The sequence below is a fragment of the Ovis canadensis genome, chromosome 5 (genome assembly GCF_042477335.2).
Source record: "Ovis canadensis isolate MfBH-ARS-UI-01 breed Bighorn chromosome 5, ARS-UI_OviCan_v2, whole genome shotgun sequence".
Taxonomy (NCBI): domain Eukaryota; kingdom Metazoa; phylum Chordata; class Mammalia; order Artiodactyla; family Bovidae; genus Ovis; species Ovis canadensis.
The window spans coordinates 92833572-92860654 of record NC_091249.1 but is presented as its reverse complement, the minus strand read 5'-3'; the positions used below and the strand labels follow the sequence as shown (position 1 = coordinate 92860654).

Below are 27083 nucleotides of genomic sequence, written 5' to 3'. Positions count from 1 at the left end.
CAGGGACCCTTAACATGTGATCTCTCCTCTCCTGCTCTGCTTCAGCCTCTCTGCTATTTCTTAAACATGCTAGGTGCACACTCATCTTGGGGCCTTTATACTGGCAACCCCTCTACCTGGAATGTGCTGTCTCACTCTTCCCTTTTTTAAGTCTTGCTCAGATACTGCCTCCAATAAGGCTGACCTCAACCACCACGTTTAACCCCTGCCCATTCCCACCTAACAATCCCTAGTCCCTTCCTCATGCATCCCCTACCACCAAAACTGTAACCACACTTTAACATGTGTCTCATATGGTTATTTATTGCATTCATTGTTTACTGTCTGTCTCCCTCACTGAGAATGTGAGCTCCACCAGGACAGGGAGTTAAAAGTCTTATTTCATTCACTGATGTCTCCCCAGGGCTGGTACAAAATAGGTGCTCAGTAAGGATTCACGGGGTGGATGAAAGAACAAACACTGAACATACGTGGCAAAAGCCACCCTGACGACTGTGTGTGACAGAGGAACTACCTGTACCTGCCTGAGAAGATGCTTCTGAAGGGGCTGAATAAGGGCTACCCAGCTCCTGCCCAAGGGCTGGTATGAGGGGCTTAATGCAACTTTGCTGCTAAACACACAGGCCTAGAAGACCCTCTAATGAGGGAGATTCTGGGATCCGTGGTATATCCATCAGCCTTAGGTACAGACAAGGTATTGAATGACTTGGTAACTATACTTATTAACGATAGTCCATTTAAGACTGATTAACATCAATAATCATACATGTATACAGGCTAAGTTGCTTCGGTCATGTCTGACTCTGTGTGATCTTACGTAGCCCACCAGGCTCCTCTGTCCATGGAATTCTCCTGGCAAGAGTATTGGAGTGGGTTGTCATGCCCTCCTCCAGGGGATCTTCCAACCCAGGGATTGAATGGGAGTCTCTTATGTCTCCTGCACTGGCAGGTGGGTTCTTTACCACTAGCGCCACCTGGGAAGCCCATTTAAGAGTGATTATCCTCAATAATCATAAGAGAGTTGCACATAAAAACCACAGTGAAATAGTACCTCATACTTCTCAGAATCACTGCCATCAAAAAGACAAGAGACAGTGAGGATGTGGAGAAAAGGGAGTCCTTAAGCACTGTTGATGGGAATGTTAATTGGTGTAGCCACCATGGAAAACAGTATGCTGCTGCTAAGTCGCTTCAGTCGTGTCTGACCCTGTGCGACCCCAGAGATGGCAGCCCACCAGGCTCCGCCGTCCCTGGGATTCTCCAGGCAAGAACACTGGAGTGGGTTGCCATTTCCTTCTCCAATGCATGAAAGTGAAAAGTGAAAGAAGTCGCTTAGTCATGTCCGACTCTTTGCAACCCCATGGACTGCAGCCTACCAGGCTCCTCCATCCATGGGATTTTCCAGGGCAAGAGTACTGGAGTGGGGTGCCATTGTCTTCTCCAGAAAACAGTATGGAGGGTCCTCAAAAATTAAAAATACAACTGCTGTATGATCTGGTAGTTCTACTCCTGGGTATTTATCCAAAGAAAACACTAATTTGAAAAGACATATGCACCCCTATGTTCACTGCAGCATTATATATAATAGCTAAGACATAGAACCCAGTTGTCCATGGACAGATGAATGGATGAAGACAATGTGGTATGCATGCATCTATAGTGGAATATTACCCAGCTATAAAGAAGAATGAAATCTTGCCATAAGTGACAACACAGATGGACCTTGAGGCTGTTCTTAGTGAAAGAAGTTAGCAAAAGACAAACACCATATGTTTTTACTTAAATGTGGACTCTAAAAAACAAACAAATGAACAAATATATTAAAAAATAGAGTCACAGATACAGAGAACAAACAGGTGGTTGACAGTGGAGATGAGTGGGGGAATGAGCTACGTAGATGAAGGGGATTAAGAGCTACAACCACCAGTTATAAATAGGTCACAGGGATGTAATGTACAACTCAGGGAATATGGTCGATAGCACTGTAATAACTTTGGTGCGTAATCTATAAAAATATTGAGTCACTATGTTGTACACTTGAAGCTAATATAATATTGTAAGTCAACTATACATCAATAAAGAAGTCATTTAAGAATACAGGTTTGAAATTGCTTTAAAAATTGTGTCAGCAGCCCAGCAGAGAGAAGCCTGGCTTTAGTCCAGCAACAATCATATACCCACAGAGCACCTCTGTGCAAAGTACCAACAGATGATGAATGCCGTGCAGTGTGGATTTCTAAACTGGGTATTCCTGGTCACCCATCATGATCACCTGTCAAGACTCTTCTGCCATATCTAGGTATTATCTTACTGGTATTTGCTATCTAATTGAAAAATTGTTTTGCCTTGTCTACTTAAGGAAATCCATTTAAAAAAAGAAGAGACTTTCTGTCCCTACCATAAGTAGGAAAGCAGACTCTCTGCAAACAGAAAATAACTGTAAAATTAAAACAAAGCAATGCAATTAAATTGGAGCATGATTTTGTTACCTGCTACCGGGGGAGTCTTAGACCTGCTCTCTCCGTTAAAAAGTGAGATTAGAAGTGTTAATGAGGTGTTAAATACACACCAGCATCAACTGGAGGCTTTCTCCTCTGCTGATTTGGGAGAATAAAAAGAGCATGGAAAGAAACTAACTTTCCCCATTTGTGTTGCCATGTTATTTAATACCTCATCTGTACAATGTATAAAATCATCACATCTTTCACCAGGGATATGAAGGGAATCCCACGAAAGGCAAGAGAAGAGGTCTTTGCCCTCAGCAGACTCTCTGCATCCTGACTTCTTCCCTGCAGGCATCTCCCTGGTCTCTAGGAGATGAGTTAACAACACCCTGCCTTGGGAACTAGACACTTCTTCATTTTCTTTTTTTGGCCACACCATACTGCATGCGGGATCTTAGTTCCTTGGCCAGGGATTGAACATGTGCCCCCTACAGTGGGCGCACGGAGTCTTAACCATTGGACCACCAGGGAAGTTGCAAGAGACCAGACATTTTAATGGCCGCTCCGATGAACACTAACAGTTCATGTCACGTGTTTTCTTCTTTTAAAGTTTCTAACGTGGCTTGGTTTCTTCTGAAATGTTTATTCAAGTTGCTTGTCTCTTCCGTTTCGCAGAAGGCACTTGTGGCATCATACAGATACCTCTCCTCCTTTCAAAGTCATTGGTGTCCTCATTTAGCCTCCCTAAACAATCAGTCCTCGAGGCAGGAGCTAGCGATGTGGCCCCTCCTAATAGCTCATCACTCCCCTACCTTATGTTCTTCGCAGCAAGTGCCGTTGGAGCACGTGCTCTGTAATACACACTGTTAGCACAGCAGCTTAGGTGCTAAGTGCAGACAGCAGAGCGTAGAGTGAGGAGGAGGCTGGGCCTCCCTCCTCTCAGGGAAATCAACCTCCATGAAGTCCGACTTCAAACTTGCATGAACCTGGGGGTCTGTAAGCCCAGAGACCCCCAAGGGAGAAAGGTGGGGAGCCCACCCAAGTCATCATGGGTAACATTTCTGAGGTTTGCTTACCTCAGAATGGGGGGTTTCAGATTTGCCAGAGCAATGCCACTCAGGGCAGAGTTTGGGATCTGTTTCAAAGTAGAGCTGCAGACCCCTGGGAGCCCTAGGGAATTACATAAAGGGGATAACTTCACTCCTCACCTACAGACTTCCTGTCTCCGAGTCTAGAGCTTCTTATAAAGAACAAATGCATTCCTACCATCGATCAGGCTTTGTGCAGGCCTCAGCTCTTTACATATCATGACTCACTTGCTCCTAACAGGGGGTCTATGCTGCTCGCCTCTGTGCCAGTAGAAGAAACAGCCTCCACCAGCCTCAAGAGGTGTCTGCTACATTTAGAGAGCTGTATTTCCAAACAGGAAAGATTCTTTTGAGCACAAGAGAGGGAGAGAGAGAGAGAACTTCTGTTCGTGGTGTTCCTGCTGACTACACGTTAATTACTTCTTAAATTGTGAGCGGCAAGTTCAACCACTCTGCTCATCTCCTAAGATCCAAATTAAGAGTCACAAAGATGGGTTTACAGATGAGCCAACACTTGGATAGCGGAGAATGATCTGATGTTCTCTCTTGGGGTGCATCCTTCGGAGGTCATCTCGTCCGCAGCATGCAGCAGGTGTGGGCTTGTGCCTGGTCCAGTGCTCTTCACCCAGGTCCTCTTCCTCTGCTTTGACTGCAGACATTAGTCCTAGGCGTGGGGCTTCTCTAATAGGACCTTTTATTTTAGACTCTTCCTAGTGTTTTCTGGATTCAATTTTGTTGGACTTTGTTCAGCCTGGCTTTGATGCCCATTTATTGAGTCTCCATGAAGCACTGGAATGAGGACTGTCATCTTGCTATTCAAAAAACTCTGCTAATTTCTTTTTTCTATTTTTACTGGTGTATAGTTGATGTATTTATTTTAAATTATACTCCAGTAAAACATTTGGAGTATATTATATGCCAATAAAATCATTTTAAAATACATGAAATTCTAAAATGATTTTTATTGGAGTAGCTTTACAATGTTGTGTTAGTTTCTGCTGTGCAGCAAAGTGAATCAGCTATAATTCGTATATCCTCTTTTCTAGATTTCCTTCCCATTTAGGTCACCACCAGGCACTGACTATCTGCTAATTTCTTTTTGTCTTTTCGGGAGAACCAGGAGGGTAGCTGAGGGGGTCAGTGAGGTTGACTGTGCTTTGCAAATGATTTTGTTTGGGTCTTGGTAGCTGTAGGGTGTCTGTTTAGCCCATTCTGAGGACTTTCTATTTGCTTCTGACTGGTCCGTCCCCAAGGTGTCCAGTGCCAAGAGGGCTCTGGGAAGTGCATTCTTGGGGGTGGAGGTCTTCTTCCATGCCTGAGATAGGCGTGGGCTGCCACCCCATTCCTATTGTTTTCTTCATCTGGAGACTCTTCCTCTCCCTCCCCCACTTCATAATGGCCTCAGTTTAAACGCCCCTTCCTCTGTGAGCACCCCAAAGAAATGGGATCCTTTGCTCTCTAACTCTTAGCTGTTTCATTTATCTTCACGGCCCTTGTCATTATATACATATGGGTGTGTGTGTTTTCCTGAGACGCCCTTTAGTTAGAAACTGCAGTGTGGTCAGTGGAAGAAGGAGAAGGTGGGACGATTTGAGAGAACAGCATTGAAACATATACGTTACCATATGTAAAACAGAGAAGCAGTGTGAGGCTGATATATGAAGCAGGGCACCCAAGGCTGGTGCTCTGTGACAACTTGGAAGGATAGGGTAGGGGGTGGTTCAGGATGGAGGGGACACATATATTCCAATTAATATGGCCAATTAATATTGACGTATGGCAAAAACCATCACAGTGTTGTAAAGGAATTCTTCTCCAGTTAAAATAAATGAATGGAAAAAAAAGAAACTGCAGTGAGCTGGGTGGACACAAACCCTGCTAAGCCCTGGGGAAGGGAGGACGCCCGATGATGCACAGTGGGGCGACGAGGAGGGAGCTAGCTTGGCTGTAACTCCTGTACTCCTGAGGTACCAGCTGCTTCGGTTGTAGGGGGACGCTGGGTTCAACTTCAAAGGCTCTGGAACCTGTCAGTGAGGCACAGCATGGCCAGAAGTTGACCTTTAAGGTCATCTATTTTTGCAGCATGGGGCACTGAGGGCCACACTGTGCTCCAGGGAGCTGTTGCTTCCTTTCCTGTTCTGGGGATGGATGAATGATCCCTGGTTACCTGAGGGTAGGGACCCTCTGGGCCTGATGCTTCCCTGACCCATGGCTAAGAGCTATCAGTTCCCTGGAACTTGGCAGGGGGGAATTGGAGTCCTCACTGTTATTCATCTACAATGCATGTTCAGGTGAGATGGCTCCATATTCTTTGCTGAATATTGGTCTTTTTTCTTCCATTCATCTATCCATCTATCTATCCAGATTTCCTTGTTTATCTCCCTGAAAACAGGGGCTCTATCTTGCAGTCCACTGCATCTCTAGTACTTAGATGAAAATATCTGTCAATAGGTGAATAGACAGACGGATGGATAAGGACCCTCATTTAACCAATTTCTCACTTAGCATGAAGCAGCAGATTATTTGCCTTCCTTGACCTGTTTATCCAGACCTCTCTCTCCAAGCTTCCTATGTCCTTTTGACCTTTTTTTCTTTTTTCTGTGATTGAGCTCTGAGTGGCTTGCAGGATTTTAGTTTCCCAATCAGGTATTGGACCCATGCCCCCTGTAGTGGTAGCACAGAGTCTCAGCCACTGGACCACCAGAGAAGTCTCCTGTCCTTTTTGACTTGTGCGCATGTCTTTCTTCAGCCTTGAGCTCATTTCTACCACCAAGATCCCCTTCTTTCTTCAAGCCTAGTTTGAGGTGGGGCCCTTCTGGACTATGCCAAAATTTTCAAAACTGAAGTCATCTGCACATGCACTTCTTTGAGAGAAATGTCTGCCTTGTTTCCATTGCATCCCCAGTAGGCATCACTGACTTGATGGACATGAGTCTGAGTAAGCTCCAGGAGTTGGTGATGGACAGGGAAGCCTGGCGTGCTGCAGTCCATGAGGTCACAAAGAGTTGGACATGACTGAGCGACTGAACTGAACTCCAGGATGAAGCATGCTGGTGTCTTAAAAGTGCTTGTTGAATGAATAACTGGACAAACACCTATATGGTAGCATAGACTTAATCCCGTTTTCCATTATCACTGCTTATTTGTATTTGTTTCTCACCAGCCTTGTCGTAAGGTTAGGAGCTGGGTCATAGTCATCTCAGTACCCACGCTGTTTCGTTGCTTCACTAGTAATGGTGATGTTAATAACACAAGTAGATACCCTTTCATGAACATCCTCTATCTAAGTGCCAGGCACTGAACTTTACATACATAAGTTCATTTCCTTCTTACGATCACTCTGTGAGATGATTTTGTTGGTGCCCTTTTGCAGAGAAGGATACTACAGCTCAGAGATACTGGACAACCAGCCCAAGGTCCTTTGACTTATAAATAAAAGAATTTGAACCAGGTATTTCTGAGATCAGGGTCTCATCCTTTCCTCCTTCATAAGGTTGCTTTCCTCCTTTGAGTTAGAGAGGGCTCTTATAAAAGTTGTTTCAATGGAATGGACTTGAAAATAGCCAGGACATCTTCAAACAGAGCTGCCTGGATAGCTCACTTGGTAGAGCATGGGAGTTTTAATTCCAGGGAAGATGCCCTCGAGAAGGGAATGGCAACCTAGTCCAGTATTCTTGCCTGGAGAACTCCATGGATAGAGGAGCCTGGCAGGTTAGAGTTCATGGAGTCCAGAGAGTCAGACATGACTGAGCGACTAACGTTTTCACACTTTTCTTCAAACAGCTAAGGACTGCTCTGTACTGTGATTGCGTGAGTGCTCTCGATCCTGTACCTGCAGTGTTCACAGCCCTCCAGGATTCTCCTAGCATCAGACCTAAGACCTTGTTTCAAAGTCCCTGATAGTCTACCCGGACAACCACCCCACGGGAAGCCACTGCCCAACTGAGGTGGCCAGGTCCTTACCTGTCACGTAGTTCTTCAAGTCCAGCTCATTGCTGAGAGGATTGTTGCTCTTGAACATGTACAGGTTAAAGGGGGCCGGCTCCTTGCCCACATTTTTCCACATGGTGTAGTCTGGAGAGGTCCATCGTCCCGCCAGCACGTCATAATCACGCTGCGTGAAGTGGACTAGCTTGGTGAGGGGATCGTAGAGTCCCCCGTGGAAGCCAATGACCATCTGGAAGTCAGGGTTGGAGTCGTAATAAATCTCCCCATAGGCGGTGTACTGCAGCTGCTTGATCATGAGACCATTGATGCTGAACACAGCCAGGGGCGTCCCTGTGTTATCCGAGGCAACGTAGTACTCCTCTCCACTGCTGCTCTCCATGGCGAAGAGGTGCCCCTGGAGGTCATAGTAGAGCGAGGTTATCTCTGAGTTGGAGTGATTGTAGACATGGGTGATGCGAGTCGGGTTGTGGAGGTCGGAGTAGAAATACTGCAGGTGGTGGCCCAGGTTGGTCTTGTAGGAAGCCCGCCGCCCCACGCCATCATAGCGATATTGGACGCTCCAGCCACTGGCCTTGTTATAAGCCCTCGTTAGGAGGCCCTTGGAGTTGTACTCAAAGATGTCAGCCCCTCGTTGGCACAGATAGCCATCGTCATCAATTTTGTACTGCACGTCACCAAGCCTGGTTATCCGATCCCGGAGGTCGTAGCGCAAGGGCATGAGGCGCACACTGTTCCCTGGGTTCAGCAAGTGGAGGTTCCCATTGAGGTCATAGCTGTAGCGCCAGGTGGGGCGGTCATTGACGGCCACACTCTGGAGCTGCCCATCCCCATCATAGTCGTACGTGTACTTAGTGGTGTTGGCGTAGGGCCCCAGTTTCAGCTCCCTCTTGATCACCCTGCCCATGCTGTCATACTGCACCGTCATCCAGTACATGAGGGACCGGAACATCTCGTATTGGACTTCCTTGATCCGCCCGTGGGTGTCAAAGTGTTTGCTGAGGGTCATCACGGCCGTGGTGATGATCTGGTTGATGTCATAATAGATGACCCCGAACTTGCCAAAGTGCTCCACTTTGCCGGAAATCTCATCATAGCGGTAGAGGTCAACGGGAAGGGGAGTCTCACTTATGACGGGCTTGATGCTTGCGATCCGGAAGCTGTTGTCGTGATAGGTGTATTCAAACCTGGCGTTGACCATGCCTTCCTCGGAGAACCTGTAGATCTGCTTGTCCACGAGTGGGCCAATCTTTCGGTACCTGATGGTGCAGGAGAAGCCCCCACTTTGGAGGTTGACCATTTTTAAGACGCCGGTGGTCTCATCATACCCAAAAGTGATGGCAGTGCTGTCGTAGACAATCTCCGACAGCTTGGAGAGCTTCCCATACTTGTAGAATACCTGGCGTCCAGTGCCCAAAAAGGATGTCTTCAGGATGCGGCCATCATCACTGTAGTCAAAGATGACGGAAGCGTTGCTTTCAGGTGGGTTATAAGTATTGCGGATGTAGCCAATGGAGGTGTGGGTGGACATGCTGTGCCGGGCGACGCTGGGCATGGTGACGGCATGGAGGCGCTCGGAGGAGTCGTACTCGAATATGTACTGACGCTGACTCTGGAGCAGGAGCACCATGGACTGGAGGAGGAAAGGGGAAGGGAACACGTGAGTTAGCCATTTAGGACCCAGTGCTCAAAGGGACGGAATTTATTCCATGTCCCTAAATGGCAATTCAAAAGCTGTGAAGGATGGGGAGATTCAGATCAGAGATGTGGGGTGAATTGATGTCATGGGGTATGCTACTCTATGGATCATGGCAGCTAGAGGACCGTTCCCCAAATTTTAATGTACGTGTAAAATACCCAGGCATCTGGTGTAAAGAGATTCTGATTATATAGTTCGGTGCAAGAGGGCAGTGGGGAGGTGGCCTGTGAATCTGCTTTGGGAACATCCCAGGTGATGCTGGTGTTGCCTGGACCATAGTCTTGAGTTGTAAGGGGTTTGAAGGACTGAGATGAGAGGCACTGAGTTCGCCTCCAGGCTCAATGACAAGACATCCTGAGACTGGTGAGAAATGACTGCTGCTGGCCTGGCAGGGGACAGGTATGATGCACATACTGTTTGGGGGCACCCCCGACTAAGTCTCACCATAAAGCACATCCTTCATTTAGAAGCCACTGGAAAGATTAACCTGGAATCATTGATTCTTTGGGGGAAAAAATGACCTCCAACTTGAAGCCATGGGGAGATTCTTGCCTTCCCTGATTGACCATTCATTCTGGTATCTTCTGTCCTAATGAGAACAGTATTGAGAAGGGACCAAATAGACAAAAGCCCCTCTTACAGAGGAGGCAACAGCTCTGTCTGCAAGTGACCACTGCCATCAGGAAGCAAGAAGGGAAGAAATGGAAATGGGCTTGTGTAGAGGTGAGTCCAGGTGAGAGGCCCAGGCTGAGCAAACCCCTGTCTAATGATAGATGACGAAGGCAGTCTTTAAAAGTCTTGACCCCCCACTCCCAGAAGGGGCCTCTTTTTTACTGCTGCTCCAACCTGACCTTTTCTGACACGGAAACCTGAGTCTGGCACTTTCAGACACAGGGAATTATGTAGCAAGAATCTGTTGACTGCTTCAGCCAACAAGCCAAGTAGGAGGGGGCTGCTCCGTGTGCTGGAGTTTTAGGCAGAGTTCCTACCCTGATGGCTTAATTCCAGGCATGGTAGAAATGAATCACTGCATTTCCAATTCATAAGGAATGATGAACTGTGCTGCTAGTGACATGATTCTGTCTGCTTCAACAGCACTTTTCTGGGGGAATAAAATCAGACAATCCATTCTTTTCGCCATTACTGAGTATCTAGCAGGTTTTTTTTTTTTTTTGGCTGTTGATGGTAGTAGTGCTGGGCTATGAATAACATTTTCCTTGGGATTTCCTCCCTCCCAGAGGGTGGGAGTACATGGGAGCCCTGGTAGAGTCAAAGTAAAGATGTTAAAATGTCTTATGGCAAAGTGTATCCGGTCAGCTTAAAAAGAGCAGCGTGAATGGGAGAGACAGCCCCAGCTGAGCAAGGGCAGCATGTCCACCCACCTTGTCAAGGTAGGAATAGCTCCACACCTTCCCGTCGGCAAACATGCGGGACACGATCCGGCCCTGCTTGTCGATGTCCGTCCTCTCGCTCATGGCCCCACGCTGAAGGCCGGCCAAGCGCCCATTGAAGAAATAGGAGACGTTCACGGCTGCCAGCCCGCTGCTGGGGAGCCAGAGGAAGGGGCGGCCCACTTGGTCATAAATGATCCTCAGGGTGAACTTCCGGTGATCATCATAGATCTTCTCTGTCCGAATGTTCCGGTCATAGTCAATGGACAAGAGATTTCTTCCATGGACCTGGGAAAACACAATATGCCTGCTTTGAAAGACATCACAGGGCGTGTTAGCTCAGATTGCTATGGAGGATGTGGCTGGTGTGGCCAGGGCATGTGTGTGCTTTAGAGGAAGGAATACTCTTGAAGTTATTTAGGGAAGTGCTTCCTAAATGCCTTTACATCATAGTACACACAGGAAATGGTAATTTTTGTAGCATTCACTAGAATACAGAAACAAGGCTGCTTATGGCTGGAAATGACTGATTGGGGCATGGCCACCATGAACAGTTATATAGGCTGTACACTGCACAGCACAGCTCAGGGGTGCCATCATGTAAACCATGTAAATGGTGAAATTACATGGCCATCCACAATAGCCCTGGACCCCAGGGTTCTGACTGTCCTGCCTGGCCATCTTGGCAAGCAAGATAATTTGTATATTTATACACTTAAAACCCTTTTTGGGCAAGTCATCAACTAATGGGTAGCTAATGATCTTTGAGGGCAGGTGCCAAGATTTGTTCCCAAATCTTTTTTTTTTTTGTTCCCAAATCTTAAAAGGTACCCAGGAAGGTGAGGAGAAGCTCTTAGAAATCCATGTTTTACCATGATCTGGGAATACAAAGCCTTATTCCTACGTGAAATCCTTTAATTCTCCCACCTAGAGAAAAATCTCGCCATTGCCAAGGATGCAAGACACCAGTGGGATAATAGCAACAGGGCTGGGGAATTCCAACAAAGGGAAGAACTGATTCACTTAGATTTGAAGGGAACAACCCAGATATAATTTAATATTTGTTTAGCAGTTGATCTGTTTAGAGAAGAGAGCCTCTCTCCGAAGGCAGAGCTGAGAGACTAGACTCTGGGTATGGGGACATGAGAGGGACTCTAGAGATTCAGCTAGCCTGGAGTGGATGCCTGGAATTGAAGGGAATGAGGCCAACTCAGCCCAGGCTCTTTCAACATAATTGACTGCAAATCTGCACCTCCCTGGGGTGACTGCTGAAGGCAAGAGAAGGTATAAACATGCAGAAGGAAAGGATGTGAAAGATGTCTGGTACCTCCCCACCTTTTAGTAATAATTCAATAGCACTTAACAATAATAATGATGATAATACTAACTTTGACACATGTTCAGAGCCAGTCTATATAGGCATTATCTTGGGCAAGTTACATCCACTGTCGGAGCTGATGCTCACAAATGAGGAAAACAAGCCTCGAACAGAGGTTATACACTTGCCCAAGGTCATGCTGCAATGAAGTGGTAGGTTAGTCTGGGACTTAGGTCTTTAGACTTTGACCAGTTAACCAACCAGCTCTACTATTTCCCACACTTTATATTGGATATACATTGAGTGTCCTGAGATGTGTCAAATGACTGTAAAGCACTGCCACAGCCCTTGAAGGGTTCCACATTGCAGCTTTGGTGGGGGGACTAGGAATAATTCTAATATGACAGACACCTATTATACTGGGGAGCAGCACTTTACCCAGGTAAAGAACTACATTTCACAGCTTTCTTGAGACTTGGGTAGGGGCAAAGTGATTTAAGTAGTAGTCGTTGGCTGGGTCTGCTGGGAACCTTGAAGAAAGCAGACGTAGCCAGGAAGCAAGCACCCCTTTCATTCTTCCTCCGTCCTTTCCTTAGGTGGAATGTGGATGTGATCACTGGCGCTCCAGTATTCACTTTGTGAATATGGGGTGACTTTGAGGATGTTAAACCTCATCCGGAGAAAGAGTCTAGATCCCTGTCAACCTAGGTGTCTTCAAGATGACCTAGGTCATCTGTACCAGCCATGAATTGCTTACCCCTAGGAGCAGGGAAGGGCTACCCACTCCAAGTATTCTTGCCTGGAGAATTCCATGGACAGAGAAGCCTGGCAGACTACAGTCCATGGAGTCACAAAGAGTCAGACATGACTGAGTTACTAGCACTTTCACTTTTCAGACTCCGTTTAGAGCGTGAGAATAATGTCTATATCTTGTATACTCTCCTGTTATTTCTAATCTGTTACCAGCAGTTGAAGCTAATCTAAACTGATAAAAGTCCCTGATGCTTTGACAGATACTGTGCTAAGTGCTTTACATACTTGATTCCATTTTATTCTCACACATAGGTAAAAATTATATTATATATGGGCATCCAAGCTCGAGGGGGTCACACAGCTAGAGAAGTGCCAGGATCTGAGCCCAGGACTACCTGATTCCCCAAACCATTGCTGTTTTCATGAAATCATCCCAGAGAAAAGGGGACAGAACATGTGAGATAGAACATTTATCTAAAGCATGAAAGAGAATAAAGGTGTGAGTTCTTGGGATTTTAAGGAAATCCAACTCTAAGTGAAAGATTCATATCACCAAACCTGCAGTAATTGGAAGAATCCAAAAAAGGAGTATGGCAGACTATTTCTAACATGTCCGAAAGTTAATGCTGTCAGAATCACTGAAGATGCTGAAGATATGGTATTAGAGTTATCATAACCAGAGCAAACCACAAGCTTGGGTTAGAAAGATCACTTCCTCTGGGAACAGAAATTTGGCCACACTGGGTCGCTTCATTTGGGACAAGAGCAGCAGAAGGCCACCAATATTCTTAAGCCTATTGTCTCAGGATTTCAGTTCAAGACCTTGTGAACATTTTATTCGGCAGAATGAAACGTGGCAACAGTGAGGAAGGATTTTCAGGATTTCCTGAGCCGCCTGTACCTGTGTATTTCCTACTTCCTCAGTCATCCGTCCATCCCTTTCCTGTTTTCCTGTGTGTCTCTTCACTAATATCACATAGCCCCCAGGACATTTATTATTGATTAAACATTACATCTCTGCCAATGTCAAGCATGGTGCCTGCCCTGGAATGCAAGGAGGAACACCACCAACAGAGCAACACGTCCTGAGAACTTTGCGATGGGCTTGGTGTGTTCTCAGCACTGCCCATGTTTTTCTTGTTTAATCCTCACAACACTCACAGGCAGGCACTATTATCCTCATATTACATGCAAGGCACAGATGGTTAAAGTGCTGTGCTCACGCTTACACAGTAAGCGTTGGGCCCAGGATCGCAATCCTGAGCTCACCACCTCCACCCCTAGGCTGTACCGTTGCCCCCGACACCCCCACCCCATGGGCGGCTCTCCATCAGACGTGCGATTCTAAACCATCGGGGATGCTCTCTCAAAGCAGGGCTGCTGCACTGACTCCACCACTGCTGAATCAGCCTCCCAGGGAATCAAAGCTGGGCGATCCTGACGAGTACTACTGGCTAAAATACTTAGTGTGCCATAGGCTCTATCTTCAGTTACCTGGGGGAGACCAACAGGCAAATCATATATCCGTAATATAATTGTGTGTGTATGCATGTAAGTATAATGCTATAACATGTATTCATGGGGGATACTAACATGTAAATCATATGTGCAAGCATGACTATCATAGTAACAACTATCTTAGTATATGAAGGTGTTGAGAATGCAGAAAAAACAGAATAGTGGGCAAGCACAGAAGAGGGTTCCCAAACCTCTGACTGCTACCATTTGGGTTTACTGCTGTTACTGAAAAGCTAATGAGGCCCAGGTACACCAACCATAAAAAAGTAATAAGTACTAATCATTCAGTTCAGTTCAGTGGCTCAGTCGTGTCCGACTCTTTGTGACCCCATTAGCCACTGATAATTCAGGGTGGGAATGGGATTTTATTATAGAGCTAATTTGAGATTTCCCACTGTTTATTGAGATAATTGGGCTTCTCTGGTGGCTCAGACAGTAAAGCATCTGCCTGGAATGCAGGAAACCCGGGTTAGATCCCTGGGTCGGGAAGATCTCCTGGCGAAGGAAATGGCAACCCACTCCAGTATTCTTGCCTGGAAAATCCCATGGACAGAGGAGCCTGGTAGGTTACAGTCCATGAGGTCACAAAGAGTCAGACATGACTGAGTGTCCTCACTTCACTTCACTTCATTGAGATAACTGATATATCTCATTGTATAAGTTTAAAGTGTACAGCACAGTGATTTAACTTACATATATTAAGAAATGATTACCACAATAAATTAGGTTAAATCCATCATCTCATATAGATACAAAAAAAGGGAAGAGTCTTAGGATTTACCCTCTTCACACCTTTCTTTAAAATCAATGATTTTTAAGTTTATTTTTAAAGTTAAGATCAAATTGACATACAGTATTCTATTAGTTTCAGGTATGCTGCTGCTGCTGCTAAGTCGCTTCAGTCGTGTCCAACTCTGTGCGATCCCTTAGACGGCAGCCCACGAGGCTCCTCTGTCCTCGGGATTCTCCAGGCAAGAATACTGGAGTGGGCTGCCATTTCATACAACAGAACAATTCAATAGTGTATGTACTGTAAACAATCAGCTCAGTAAGTCTAGTTATCACTGATCACTGTACACAGTTGTGAAATACTTTTTCCTGTGATGAGGACTTCTAAGATTTACTCTTCAATTCAGTTAAGTTGCTCAGTCGTGTCCGACTCTTTGCGATCCCATGAATCGCAGCATGCCAGGCCTCCCTGTCCATCGAGTCGGTGATGCCATCCAGCCATCTCATCCTCTGTCGTCCCTTTCTCCTCCTGCCCCCAATCCCTCCCAGCATCAGGGTCTTTTCCAATGAGTCAACTCTTTGCATGAGGTGGCCAAAGTATTGGAGTTTCAGCTTTAGCATCAGTCCTTCCAATGAACACTCAGGACTGATCTCCTTCAGAATGGATTGGTTGGATCTTCTTGCAGTCCAAGGGACTCTCAAGAGTTAGCAACTTTCAAATATGTAATACAGTGTTAACCATAAACACCATGCTGTACATTACAACTTATTTAAGTGTAAGTTTGAATCTTTTGACTCCCTTTCCTCATTTTAATCACCCCAACCCCTTACCACTGTCAACCACCAATCTGTTTTCAGTAACTATAATCTTTTTTTTTTTTAAGATTCCATATATAAGTGAGATCATATGGTATTTGTCTTTTTCTGTCTGACTTATTTCACTTCACATAATGCCTTCAAGGTTCATCCATATCACAAATGGCAATATTTCATTCCTTTTTTTTTTTTTTTTTTAGCAGGGTCAGAATAGTTTTCCATTGTGTGTGTGTGTGTGTGTGTGTGTGTGTATCACATCTTCTGTATTCATCCTTGATGGACACATAGGTTGCTTCGATGTCTTGGTTTGTTGTGAATATGCTGCAGTGAATGCCGGGGTGCCTATTTTGTTGGCTCTGTGTTTTCATTTTATTCATATATATATCCAGGAGTGGGACTGCTGGGTCATATGGTAGTTCTATTTTTCATTTTTTTGTTTTCGAGGAAGCGCGATACTGTTTCCACAGTGACTGCATCAGTTTGCACTCCTACCAACAGTGCATGCAGTTTCCCTTTTCTCTACAGCCTCACCAACATTCATTGTCATTTTCATAACAGCCATTCTAATAGGTCTGAGGTATTAATAATATCTTATTATGGTTTTGATTTGAACATCCCTAATTATCAATGATGTTGAGCACCTTTCCAGGTGCCTATTGGCCATCTATATGTCTTCTCTGGAAAAATGTCTATATAAATCCTATTTGTCAGTAGAAGTGTTTTTTGTTTTTCTGCTATTGAGTTGTATGAGTTCTTTTTGTATTTTGGGTATTAAGCCATTAATAGATATATGATTTGTAAATGTTAAAAAAATGTTATAATAAAAAGGTTGTCTTTTCATTTTGTGGATGGTTTCCTTTGCTGTGTGTAAGCTTTTTTAGTTTGATGTAGTCCCACTTTTGATTTTTGCTTTTATTGCTTTTTCTTAGGTGGCAAATCCAAAACATCATCCTTCAGATGAATGTCAAAAAGCTTACCGCCTATGTTTTTCCCTCAATTTTACAGCTTTAGGTCTTATGTTCAAGATTTTAATCCACTTGAGTTAATTCCTGTGAGTGGTATAAATAGTGCTCCAGTTCTATTCTTTTGCATGTGACTATCAAGTTTCCCCAACACCATTAGTTAAACAGAGTGTCCTTTCTCTGTTTGTATATTTTTCTCTCTTTGTTGTCAATTAATTGACTGTATATGTGCAGTTTATTTTTGGTCTCTCAATTCTGTTCCATTGGTCTATGTGTCTGTGTTTATTGCAATATTGTTTTGATGACTATAGCTTTGCAATAGAGTTTCAAATCAAGGATTGTGATGTCGCCAGCTTTTTTCTTCCATCTTAAGATTGCTTTGGCTATTTGGATATCTGTGGTTCCATATCAATTTTAGGAACGTCTGTTCTATTTATGTGAAAAATGCCACTGGGCTTTGTTTAGGGATTGTATTAAATCTGTAAGTTGCTTTTGATATTAAGGGCATTTTTCTCCTAATCCATGAGCACAGAAAATCCCTTTTTCAATTTCTTTCACTAATGTCTTACAGTTTTTAGTGTACAGATATTTCACCTCCTTGGCTAAATTTATTCCTAGGTATTTAGATGGAATTATAAATGTGATTGATTTCTTAATTCTAATAGTTTGTTATTAGTATGTAGAAATGTAACAGATTTCTGAATACTGATTTTGTATCCTGCAACTTTACTGAATTTGTTTATTCTACAGTTTTTTTGTAAAGTCTTTAGGATGTTCTATGTGTGTATGTTCATGGTTTTGGCAAATAGTGACAGTTTTACTTCTTTTTCCCATTGGATGCCTTTTATTTTTTCTTGCTTGATTGCTATCTAGGATTTTCAATTCTATGGTGAATAAAAGTGGCAAGAATGGGCATACTTGTTCCTGTTCTTAGAGGAAGAGTTTTCAGCCTTTTACCATTGAGTATGATGTTCAGTTCAGTTCAGTTGCTCAGTCCTGTCCGACTCCTTGGGATACTATGGACTGCATCACGCAGGCTTCCCTGTCCATCACCAACTCCTGGAGCTTGCTCAAACTCATGTCCATTGAGTCAGTGATGCCATCCAACCATCTGTCATCCCCTTCTCCTCCTGTCTTCAATGTTTCCCAACATCAGTGTCTTTTCCAATGAGTCAGTTCTTCACATCAGGTGGCCAAAGTATTGGAGTTTCAGCTTCAGCATCAGTCCTTCCAATGAATATTCAGGACTGATTTCCGCTAGGATGGACTGGATGGATCTCCTTGCAGTCCAAGGGACTCTCAAGATTCTTCTCCAGTACCACAGTTCAAAAGCATCAATTCTTTGGCACTCAGCTTTCTTTATGGTCCAACTCTCACATCCACACATGACTACTGGAAAAAGCACAGCTCTGACTATATGGACCTTTGTCAGCAAAGTAGTGTCTCTTCTTTTTAATATGCTGTCTAGGTTGGTCATAACAAGGAGTATGATGTTAGAAATGGGCTTATCACACATGGCCTTTCATATTGAGATGCATTCCCTTTATACTCTGTTGAGAGGTTCTTTTAATTGTAAAAGGATGTTGAATTTGTCAAAAGCTTTTCTGCATCTATTGAGATGATTTTTATCCTTTATTTTGTTAGTGTGGTGTATCACACTGATTTATGGATTTGGAACCATCTTTGCATTCTTGAAATAAATTTCATTTGATCCTGTGTTATGATCTTTTTCATGTATTGTTGAACTCAATTTGCTAATATTTTCTTGAGGATATTTGCAGCTCTGTCCATCAGGGATATTGACCCATAATTTTATTTCTGGCAGTGTCCTTGTCTGATTTTTGTATTAGGGTAATGCTGGCCTTGTTCAATGAGTTTGGAAACATCCCTTCATTTTAATTTCTTTTGGGAAGAATTTGAGAAGGATTGGTATAAATTCTTTGAATGTTAAGTAGAATTCACAAGTGAAGCCATGTGATCCTGGATTTCTGTTTGGTGGGATGTTTTTGATACTGATTCAGTCTTATTACTAGTAATTGATCTGTTCAGATGTTTTATTTATCATTCACTTATAAGCTTTGTGTTTATAGAAATGCATCTTTCTTCGATATTGCCCATTCATTGGTATATAATGTTTACAATAGTCTCTATTATATTTTCATTTTTGTAGTATTGTTTATAATTTCTTCTCTTTCATTTCAGATTTTGAGTCCTCTCTTTTTTTGCTAAGTCTAGCTAAAGGTTTGTCAATTTGGTTTACCTTTTTAAAGAATTAGCTCTTGGATTCATTGAATTTTTGATATTGTCTATTTAGTCTCTATTTAATTTACTTTCTCTCTGATCTTTATTATTCCTCCTTCTAACTGTAGGCTTCATTTGTTGTTCTCATAGTTCCTTAAGGTGTAACATTAGGTTATCTACTTATGATATTTCTTGTTTCTTCAGGTAGGTATTTATTGCTATGAACTTCCCTTTTAGAATTGCTTTTTCTGTATTCCTTAAGTTTTGGTATGTTGTATTTCCATTTTCATTTGTCTCAAGGTATTTTTTCTTTTGATTTCTTTGACGCATTTGTCTATTGTTTTGTTCAGTCACTTAATCATGTTTGACTTTTTGCAACCCCATGGACTGCAGATAATGGCAAGTTTCTTTGTCCTTCACTATTTGCTGGAGTTAGCTCAGGCTCATGTCCATTGAGTCAATGATACCAGCTAACCATCTCATCCTCTGTTGCCTCCTTGTTCTCTTGGCCTCAGTCTTTCCCAGCATCAGGGTCTTTTTCAGTGAGTTGGCTCTTCACATCAGGTGGCCAAAGTATTGGAGCTTCAGCTTCAGCATCAGTCCTTCTAATGAATATTCAGGGTTGATGTCCTTTAGGACTGACTGGCTTGGTCTCCCTGCTGTCCAAGGGACTCTCAAGAGCCTTTTCCAGCACCACAGTTCAAAAGTATCAATTCTTCAGAACTCAGCCTTCTTTATGGTCCAGCTCTCACATGGACCTGTACATGACAAATGGAAAAACCAGAACTTTGACTAGACAGACCTTTGATGGCAAAGTGATGTCTCTGCTTTTTAATACACTGTCTGGGTTTGTCATAGCTTTTCTTCCAAGGAGCAAGCATCTTTTAATTTCACGACTGCTGTCACCATCCACAGTGATTTTGGAGTCTGAGAAAATAAAGTCTGCTACTGTTTCCATTTCTTCCCCATCTATTTGCCATGAAGTGATGGGCCCGATATCATCATCTTATATTTTGAATGTTGGGTTATAAGCCAGCTTTTTCGCTCTCCTCTTTCACTTTCATCAAGAGTCTCTTTAGTTCCTCTTCACTTTCTGCTATTAGGGTGGTGTCATCTGTATATCTGAGGTTATTGATATTTTTCCTGGAAGTCTTGATTCCAGCTTAAGCTTCATCAAGCCCAGCATTTCACATGATATACTCTGCATAGAAGTTACATAAGCAGGGTGACAATATATAGCCTTGATGTTTGTTGTTCCATGTCCAGTTCTAACTGTTGCTTCTTGACTTGCATACATGTTTCTCAGGAGGCAGGTAATGCAGTCTGTCCTGAGGCCAAACTATGGTAGAGGTAATGGTCATCTCCGCCAAGAGGATTTGTGCCAGCACACCATGCCTCCCAGGACTGTTGCTGTCAGTGCTCCTGACCCTGTGGCAGGCCACTACTGACTCCCAAACACTCACAGGCAAGTCTCTCTCAGTCTTTTGTGGGGTCACTGCTCCTTTCTTCTGGATCCTGGTGCACACAAAGTTTTGTTTGTGCCCTCCAAGAGATTCTGTTTCCCTAGTCCAGTGAAAGATCTGTAATCAAATCCCAATGACCTTCTAAGTCAGATTCCCTAGAGTTTCTCAGTCCCTTTGTCAGATCCCCAAGTTGGGAAGTCTGTTGTGGGGCCTAGAATTTTTGCAACAGTATGAGAACTTCTTTGGTGTATTTGATTGACCTGTAACATGTTGTTTAATCTCCATATATTTGTGAATATTCTAGTTTTGTTTTGTAATTGACTTCCAGTTTCATACCACTGTGGTCAGAAAGGATGCTTGATATGGTTTCAGTCTTATACATTTGTTAAGACTTATTTTGTGGCCTAACATATCTGTCCTGGGGAATGTTCCAGTGTGTATTACATTGTTTTTAGATGGAATGCTTTACGTATATCTGCTAAGTTTATGTGGCCAAATTTATTGCTTAAGGCCACTGTTTCCTTACTGATTTTCTGTCTGGACAATCTACCTATTGATGTAAGTGGGATACTGTCTCCTACTATTACTATATTTCTGTATATTTCTCCCTTTAGATCTGTTAATATTTGCTTTATATGCTTAGGGCTCTTATAGTGGGTACGTAAATATTTGTAAACACTATATCCTCTTGCTGAATATACCTTCTTGTCATTATGTAATGCCTTTCTTTAACAACTTTCCCATATCATACAGCAGTGTTAAATTATGGTCATAGTGGTCATTACTCATAGCACTTGCCTTAAAACTGGAAGTTTGTACATTTTAACCACCTTCCTCCAATTCTATTTCCCTCATCTCTGCCTCTGGTAACCAAAAATTTGATCTGTTTTTTACAATGAGTTTGGGGGTTTTTGTTTGTTTTACATATTTTAACAGTAAGTAAAATCATGTGGTATTTATCTTTCTCTGACTTACTTCACTTCGCACAATGCCCACAAAGTTCATCCATGTTGTTGTTCCTGGCAGGATTTCTTCATTTTTATGACTGAATAATATTCTGCTGTCTGTCTGTCTCCATCTACCTACCCATGTACAGCTTCTTTGTATGTTTACTTTCAGTGGACACTTAGGATATTTCCATATCTTGGCTATTATAAATAATGCTGTTTGTGAACATGGGAATACAGATAGCTCTTTGACATAGTGGTTTTTTCCTTCAGACATACTCCTAAAAGTATAATTGCTGGATTGTGTAGTAGTTACATTTTTGCCTTTTTGAGGAACCTCCATACTGTTTTCCGTAGTGTCTGTGCCAATTTGCAATCCCAGTAGTGTAAGAGTTCCCTTTTTTCCACATCTTTGCTACTTTTATTATCTCTTCTTTTTTGAGGATGGCCATTCCAATAAAAGTAAGATGATATCTCATTGTGTTTGTGATTAATGGCAACCCACTCCAGTACTCTTGCCTGGAAAATCCCATGGACAGAGGAGCATGGGAGGCTCCTACAGTCCATGGTGTCGCAAAGAGCTGGACACGACTGAGCGACTTCACTCACTCAGTGATCAGTGATGTTGAGCGTCTTCTTGAGATGCTGAGCACACCTGTTGGCCATCTATATATTTTCTTTGTAAAAATGTCTATTCAGGTCCTTTGCCCATTTTTAATTGGGTTTTCGTCATTGAATTGTATGAGTTCTTCACATATTTTAGATGTTAACCCTTTATCAGATATGTGTGTGCTCAGTTGCTCAGGCATGTCCAATTCTTTGCAACCCCATGGACTGCAGTCTGCCAGGTTCCTCTATACATGATATTTTCCAGGCAAGAATACTGGAACAGGTTGCTATTTCCTACTCTAGGGGATCTTTCCAACCCAGGGATCAAACCTGCGTCTCTTGTGCCTCCTGCATTGGCAGGTGGATTCTTTACCACTGTGCCACCTGGGAAGCCCTATCAGATGTATAGTTTACAAATACATTTTTTCTCATTTTATAGTTATTCCACTTTGCTGGGTTTTTTTGTTTGTTTGTTTGTTTTGCTGTGCAGAGCTTTGTAGTTGATATGTTCTCACATGTTTATTTTTGATTTTGTTGATTATGCTTTAGGTGTCATACCAAAAAAATCATTATGAAGACCCATGTCAAGGATTTCTTTCCTTATTTTTTTCCTCTAGGAATTTTATAATTTCAAGTGTTACATTTAAGTTATTACTCCATTTCAAGTTAATATTTGTGAGTGGTCTAAGGGGCCTAGTTTCATTCTTTTACACATGAATATCCAATTTTCACAGAACAATTTATGGAAGAGACTTTCTTTTCTCCATCAAGTATTCTTGGCTCCTTGTTAAATACAGTTGACCATGTAAGCCTGAATTTATTTCTGGGCTCTCAATTCTATTTTATTGGTATGTTTGTCTATTTTTATGCCAGTATCATACATTTTGATGACTATAGCTTAATACTATAGCTTGAAACCAGGAAGTGTGATATTTTTTGCTTTGTTCTTATTTCTTAGGATTTCTTTGGTTATCAGGGTCTTTTGTGGTTCCATACAAATTTTAGGAGTGTTTTTCTACTTCTGTAAAAAATGCCATTGGAATTTTAATAGGAATTGCATTGAATCTGTAGATGGCTTTTGTTAGTATTGACATTTTAGTGATCTTAATTCTTCCAAATCATGAACATAAGTTATGTTTCATTTATTTGTATCTTCTTTGATCAGTATTTTATTTTTTAAAGCATAAATATTTCATCTCCTTAGTAAATTTATTCCTAAGTGTTTTATTGTTTTTGATGCTATTGCAAATAGTATCATTTTCTTAATTTCTTTTTCAGATAATTCATTGTGAGTGTACAGCAACACTACTGATCTTTTTATGTTAAAATTTTTATCCCAAACTCTTCTCACATTTGTTGATTAGAGCTAGCAGTTTCCTGGTATTTAGGATTTTCTATGTATAACATCATGTCATCTGCAAATAGAGACAGTTTTACTTCTTCCTTTTTCAATTCTGGTACTTAAAAAAAATTTTTTTTCTTGACTAATTGCTCTGGCTAGACCTTCCCAAATTATATTGAATAGGAGTGGTGAGAGTGGGCACCCTTGTTTTGATCCTGTTCTTAGGGAAAAAGTCTCAACCTTTTACCATTGTGATGTAGCTGTGGACTTGTTACATATGGCCTTTATTATGTTGAGGTATGCTCTATCTCGGAGAAGGCAATGGCACCCCACTCCAGTACTCTTGCCTGGCAAATCCCATGGACGGAGGAGCCTGGTAGGCTACAGTCCATGGGGTTACTAAGAGTTGGACATGACTGAGCGACTTCACTTTCACTCTTCACTTTCATGCATTGAAGAAGGAAATGGCAACCCACTCCAGTGTTCTTGTCTAGAGAATCCCAGGGATGGGGGAGCCTGGTGGGCTGTTGTCTCTCGGGTCGCACAGAGTCGGACACGACTGAAGCAATTTAGCAGCAGCATGCTCTATCTATACCTAATATGTTAAGAGTTTTTATCATGGACAGGTGTTGAATTTTGTCAGATGCTTTTCCTGCATATATTGACATTGATCATATGAATTTTTTCATTCATTCTATTAATGTGATCTATCACATTGATTATTTTGCAAATTTGGAGTCATCCTTGTATCCCAGGAACAAATCTCAGTTGATCCTGTGAATGATCCTTTTAATGTGCTCCTGAATTTGATTTGCTAGTATTTCATTTGGAATTTTCACATCTATTTTCATCAGGGACATTGTCTGTAGTTTTCTGGTAGTATCCTTTTCTGTTTTGGTATCAGGGTAACCCTGGTCTTGTAAATAAAATTTGAGGGAGTGTTCTCTCCTCTTAGATTTTCCGAAAGAGTCTGAGAAGGACTGGTATTAATTCTTAAAATCTTTAGGTAAATTCACCAGTGAAGCCATCCGATCCCAAGTTTTTCTTCATTTGTCGATTTGTGATTACCAATTTTCTTCTTACTAGTTAACTGGTCTGTTCAGATTTTCTGTTTCTTCCTAATGCAGTCTTGCTAACTTCTATGTTTATACGAATTTTTCGATTTCTTTTAGACTATTCAGTTTGTTGGTGTATAGCTGTTCAGAGAAGCCTCCGATGATCCTTTGTATATGTTCTTCTTCATTTATAACTTTGTTCATTTGGCTCCCCTCTCTTTTTTCCTTGGCTGGTGTACCTAAGGGTTCATCAGTTGTACTGATCTGTTCAAAGAACCAGCTGTGAGTTTGTTTTATATACTTTATATATTTCCTGTTCTCTATATCTGCTCTTTATTGTTTCTTCCTACTGGTAACTTTGGGTTCAGTTTGTTCTTTTTCTAGTTACATATACACGTTATCTATTCATTTTCAAATTCTTTCCCCATGTAGGTTATTACAGAATCTTGAGAAGAGTTCCCTGAGCTGTACAGCAGGTCCTTGTTGTAGGACCCTGTTGTAGGACCTACCTGTGCTGTACAGTAGGTTATCTATTTTAAATATAGTGGTGTGTATATATCAATTCTAGACTCCAAATTTGTCCCCTACAGTTCACCTTTGGTAACCATAAGCTTGTTTTCTAAGTCTGTGAACTTATTTGTAAACAAGTTCATTTGTATAATTTTGTTAGATTCCACATATAGGCAATATTATATTTTTCTTTGTCTGGCATTTCAGTTAGTATGATAATCTTCAGGCTCATCCACGTTGCAGCAAATGGCATTATTTTGTTCTTTTAAATGACTGAGTAATATTCCATTATATACGTGTTCCACATCTTCTTTATCCATTCCTCCTCTGTCAGTGGATATTTAGTTGCTTCCATGTCTTGACTTTTGTAAACAGCGCTGCAGTGAACACTCGGGTGGCATCTATCCTTTTGAACATGTTTTTCTCCAGACATATGCCCAGGAGTGGGATTGCTGCGTCATATGGCAGTTCTGTTTTTAGTTTTTAAAAGGAATCTACACTTTTCTCCATAGAGATGGTACTAATTTACATTCCCACTAACAGTGTGGGAGGGTTCCCTTTTCTCCACACTCTCTTCAGTATTTACTGTTTGTAGACTTTTTGATGATGATCATTCTCACCGGTGTGAGGTGTCTTAATTTGCATTTCCCTAATAATTAGTCATTTTGAGCATCATTTCATGTGCTTCTTGGCTATGTGTATGTATTCTTTGGAGAAATGTCTATTTAGGTCTTCTGTCCATTTATTTTTTAGATTTTGAGCCTCATGAACTACTTGTAGATTTTGCATATTAATTCCTTGTCTGTCACATGGTTTGCAAACATTTTCTTCTGTTGTATGGGTTGTCTTTTTGTTTTGCTTATGGTTTCCCTTGCTGTGCAAAAGCTTTTGAGTTTAATTAGGTCCCATTTATTTTTGTTTTTAGTTCTATTACTCTAGGAGACAGATTGAAGAAGAGATTGCTCTGATGTATGTTAAAGTGTGTTCTTTCTATGTTTTCCTTTAAGAGTTTTATACTGTCCAGTCTTACATTTAGGTCTTTAATTCATTTTGAATTTCTTTTCTTATATGCTGTTAAAGAATGTTCTAATATAATTTTTTTATACGTAGCTGTTCAGTTTTCCCAGCACCATTTATTGAAGAGATTGTCTTTTCTTCATTGTATAGTCTTGTCTCCTCTATCAATAGAGTAATTGACCACAGGTGCATGGATTTACTTCTGAGTTTTCTATCCTGTTCCACTGAGCTGTATTTTTGTTCTTCTGCCAGCACAATGCTCTTTTGATGACTGTAGCTTTGGAATATAGTCTGAAGTCAGAGAGCCTGACTCCTCCAGCTCTGTGTTTCCTTCTCAAGATTACTTTGGCTATTTGAGGTCTTTTGCACCTCTATACACATTTTAAGAATTTTGTTCTAGTTCTGTGAAAAATGCCATTGGTAATTTGATAGGGATTGCATTGACCCTGTAGATTGCCTTGGGTAGTACAGTCATTTTGACAATATTGATTCTTCCAATCCAAGAACATGGTATATCTTTCCATCTGTTTATGTCATCTTTGATTTCTTTCATGAGTGTCTTACAGTTTTCAGAATAGAAGTATTTTGCCTCCTTATGTAGGTTTATTCCTAGGTTTTTATTCTTTTTGATATGATAAATTGCTTAATTTCTCTTTCTGATCTTTGTTAATGTATAGAAATGCAACAGATTACTGTGTATTAATTTTGTGTCCTGCAACTTTACCAAATTCATTGATGAGCTCCAGTAGTTTTCTGGTGGCAACTTTAAGATTTTCTATGTATAGTATCATGTCATCTGCAAACAGTGACAGTTTTACTTGGTGAGCAAATGCCAGCCTCCAGGAGAGCTCACACCAATGAGTGCTCCCCAGAACTGCTGCTGCCAGTGTCTTCGTCCCTGCAGTGAGCCAAAGCCTCCCCCTTTCCTTGCAGAAGGCCCTCCAATACCAGCAGGTAGGAATTCTATGACCAGGCTTCCATGAGTGAGGTCACTGCTTTTTTTCCCTGGGTCCTGGCACACACTCACTCCTATGGGAGAACCTCCACAATATAATTATTTTCCAGTTTGTGGGTCATCTACCAGGTGAGTGGACTTCCTTGGTGGCTCGGACAGTAAAGAATCTGCCTGCAATGCAGACTTGGGTTCAATCCCTGGGTTGGGAAGATCTCTTGCAGAAGGGAATGGCAACCCACTCCAGTATTCTTGCCTGGAGAATCGTATGCACAAAGGAGCCT

The 27083-nt window shown here is 42.2% G+C and overlaps 1 protein-coding gene across 1 annotated transcript in view; it reads right to left on the bottom strand.

Annotated features, from left to right (window-relative positions):
* TENM2 (teneurin transmembrane protein 2) overlaps positions 1-27083 on the bottom strand; it is a 423997-nt gene that overhangs the window by 16361 nt on the left and 380553 nt on the right. The window contains exons 25-26 of the mRNA XM_069592738.1: positions 10559-10855; positions 7496-9110 (exon numbers count right to left, since the gene is read on the bottom strand). Of these exons, the coding sequence (XP_069448839.1) occupies positions 7496-9110; positions 10559-10855 (1912 nt within the window). The remainder of the gene's footprint in view (positions 1-7495; positions 9111-10558; positions 10856-27083) is intronic.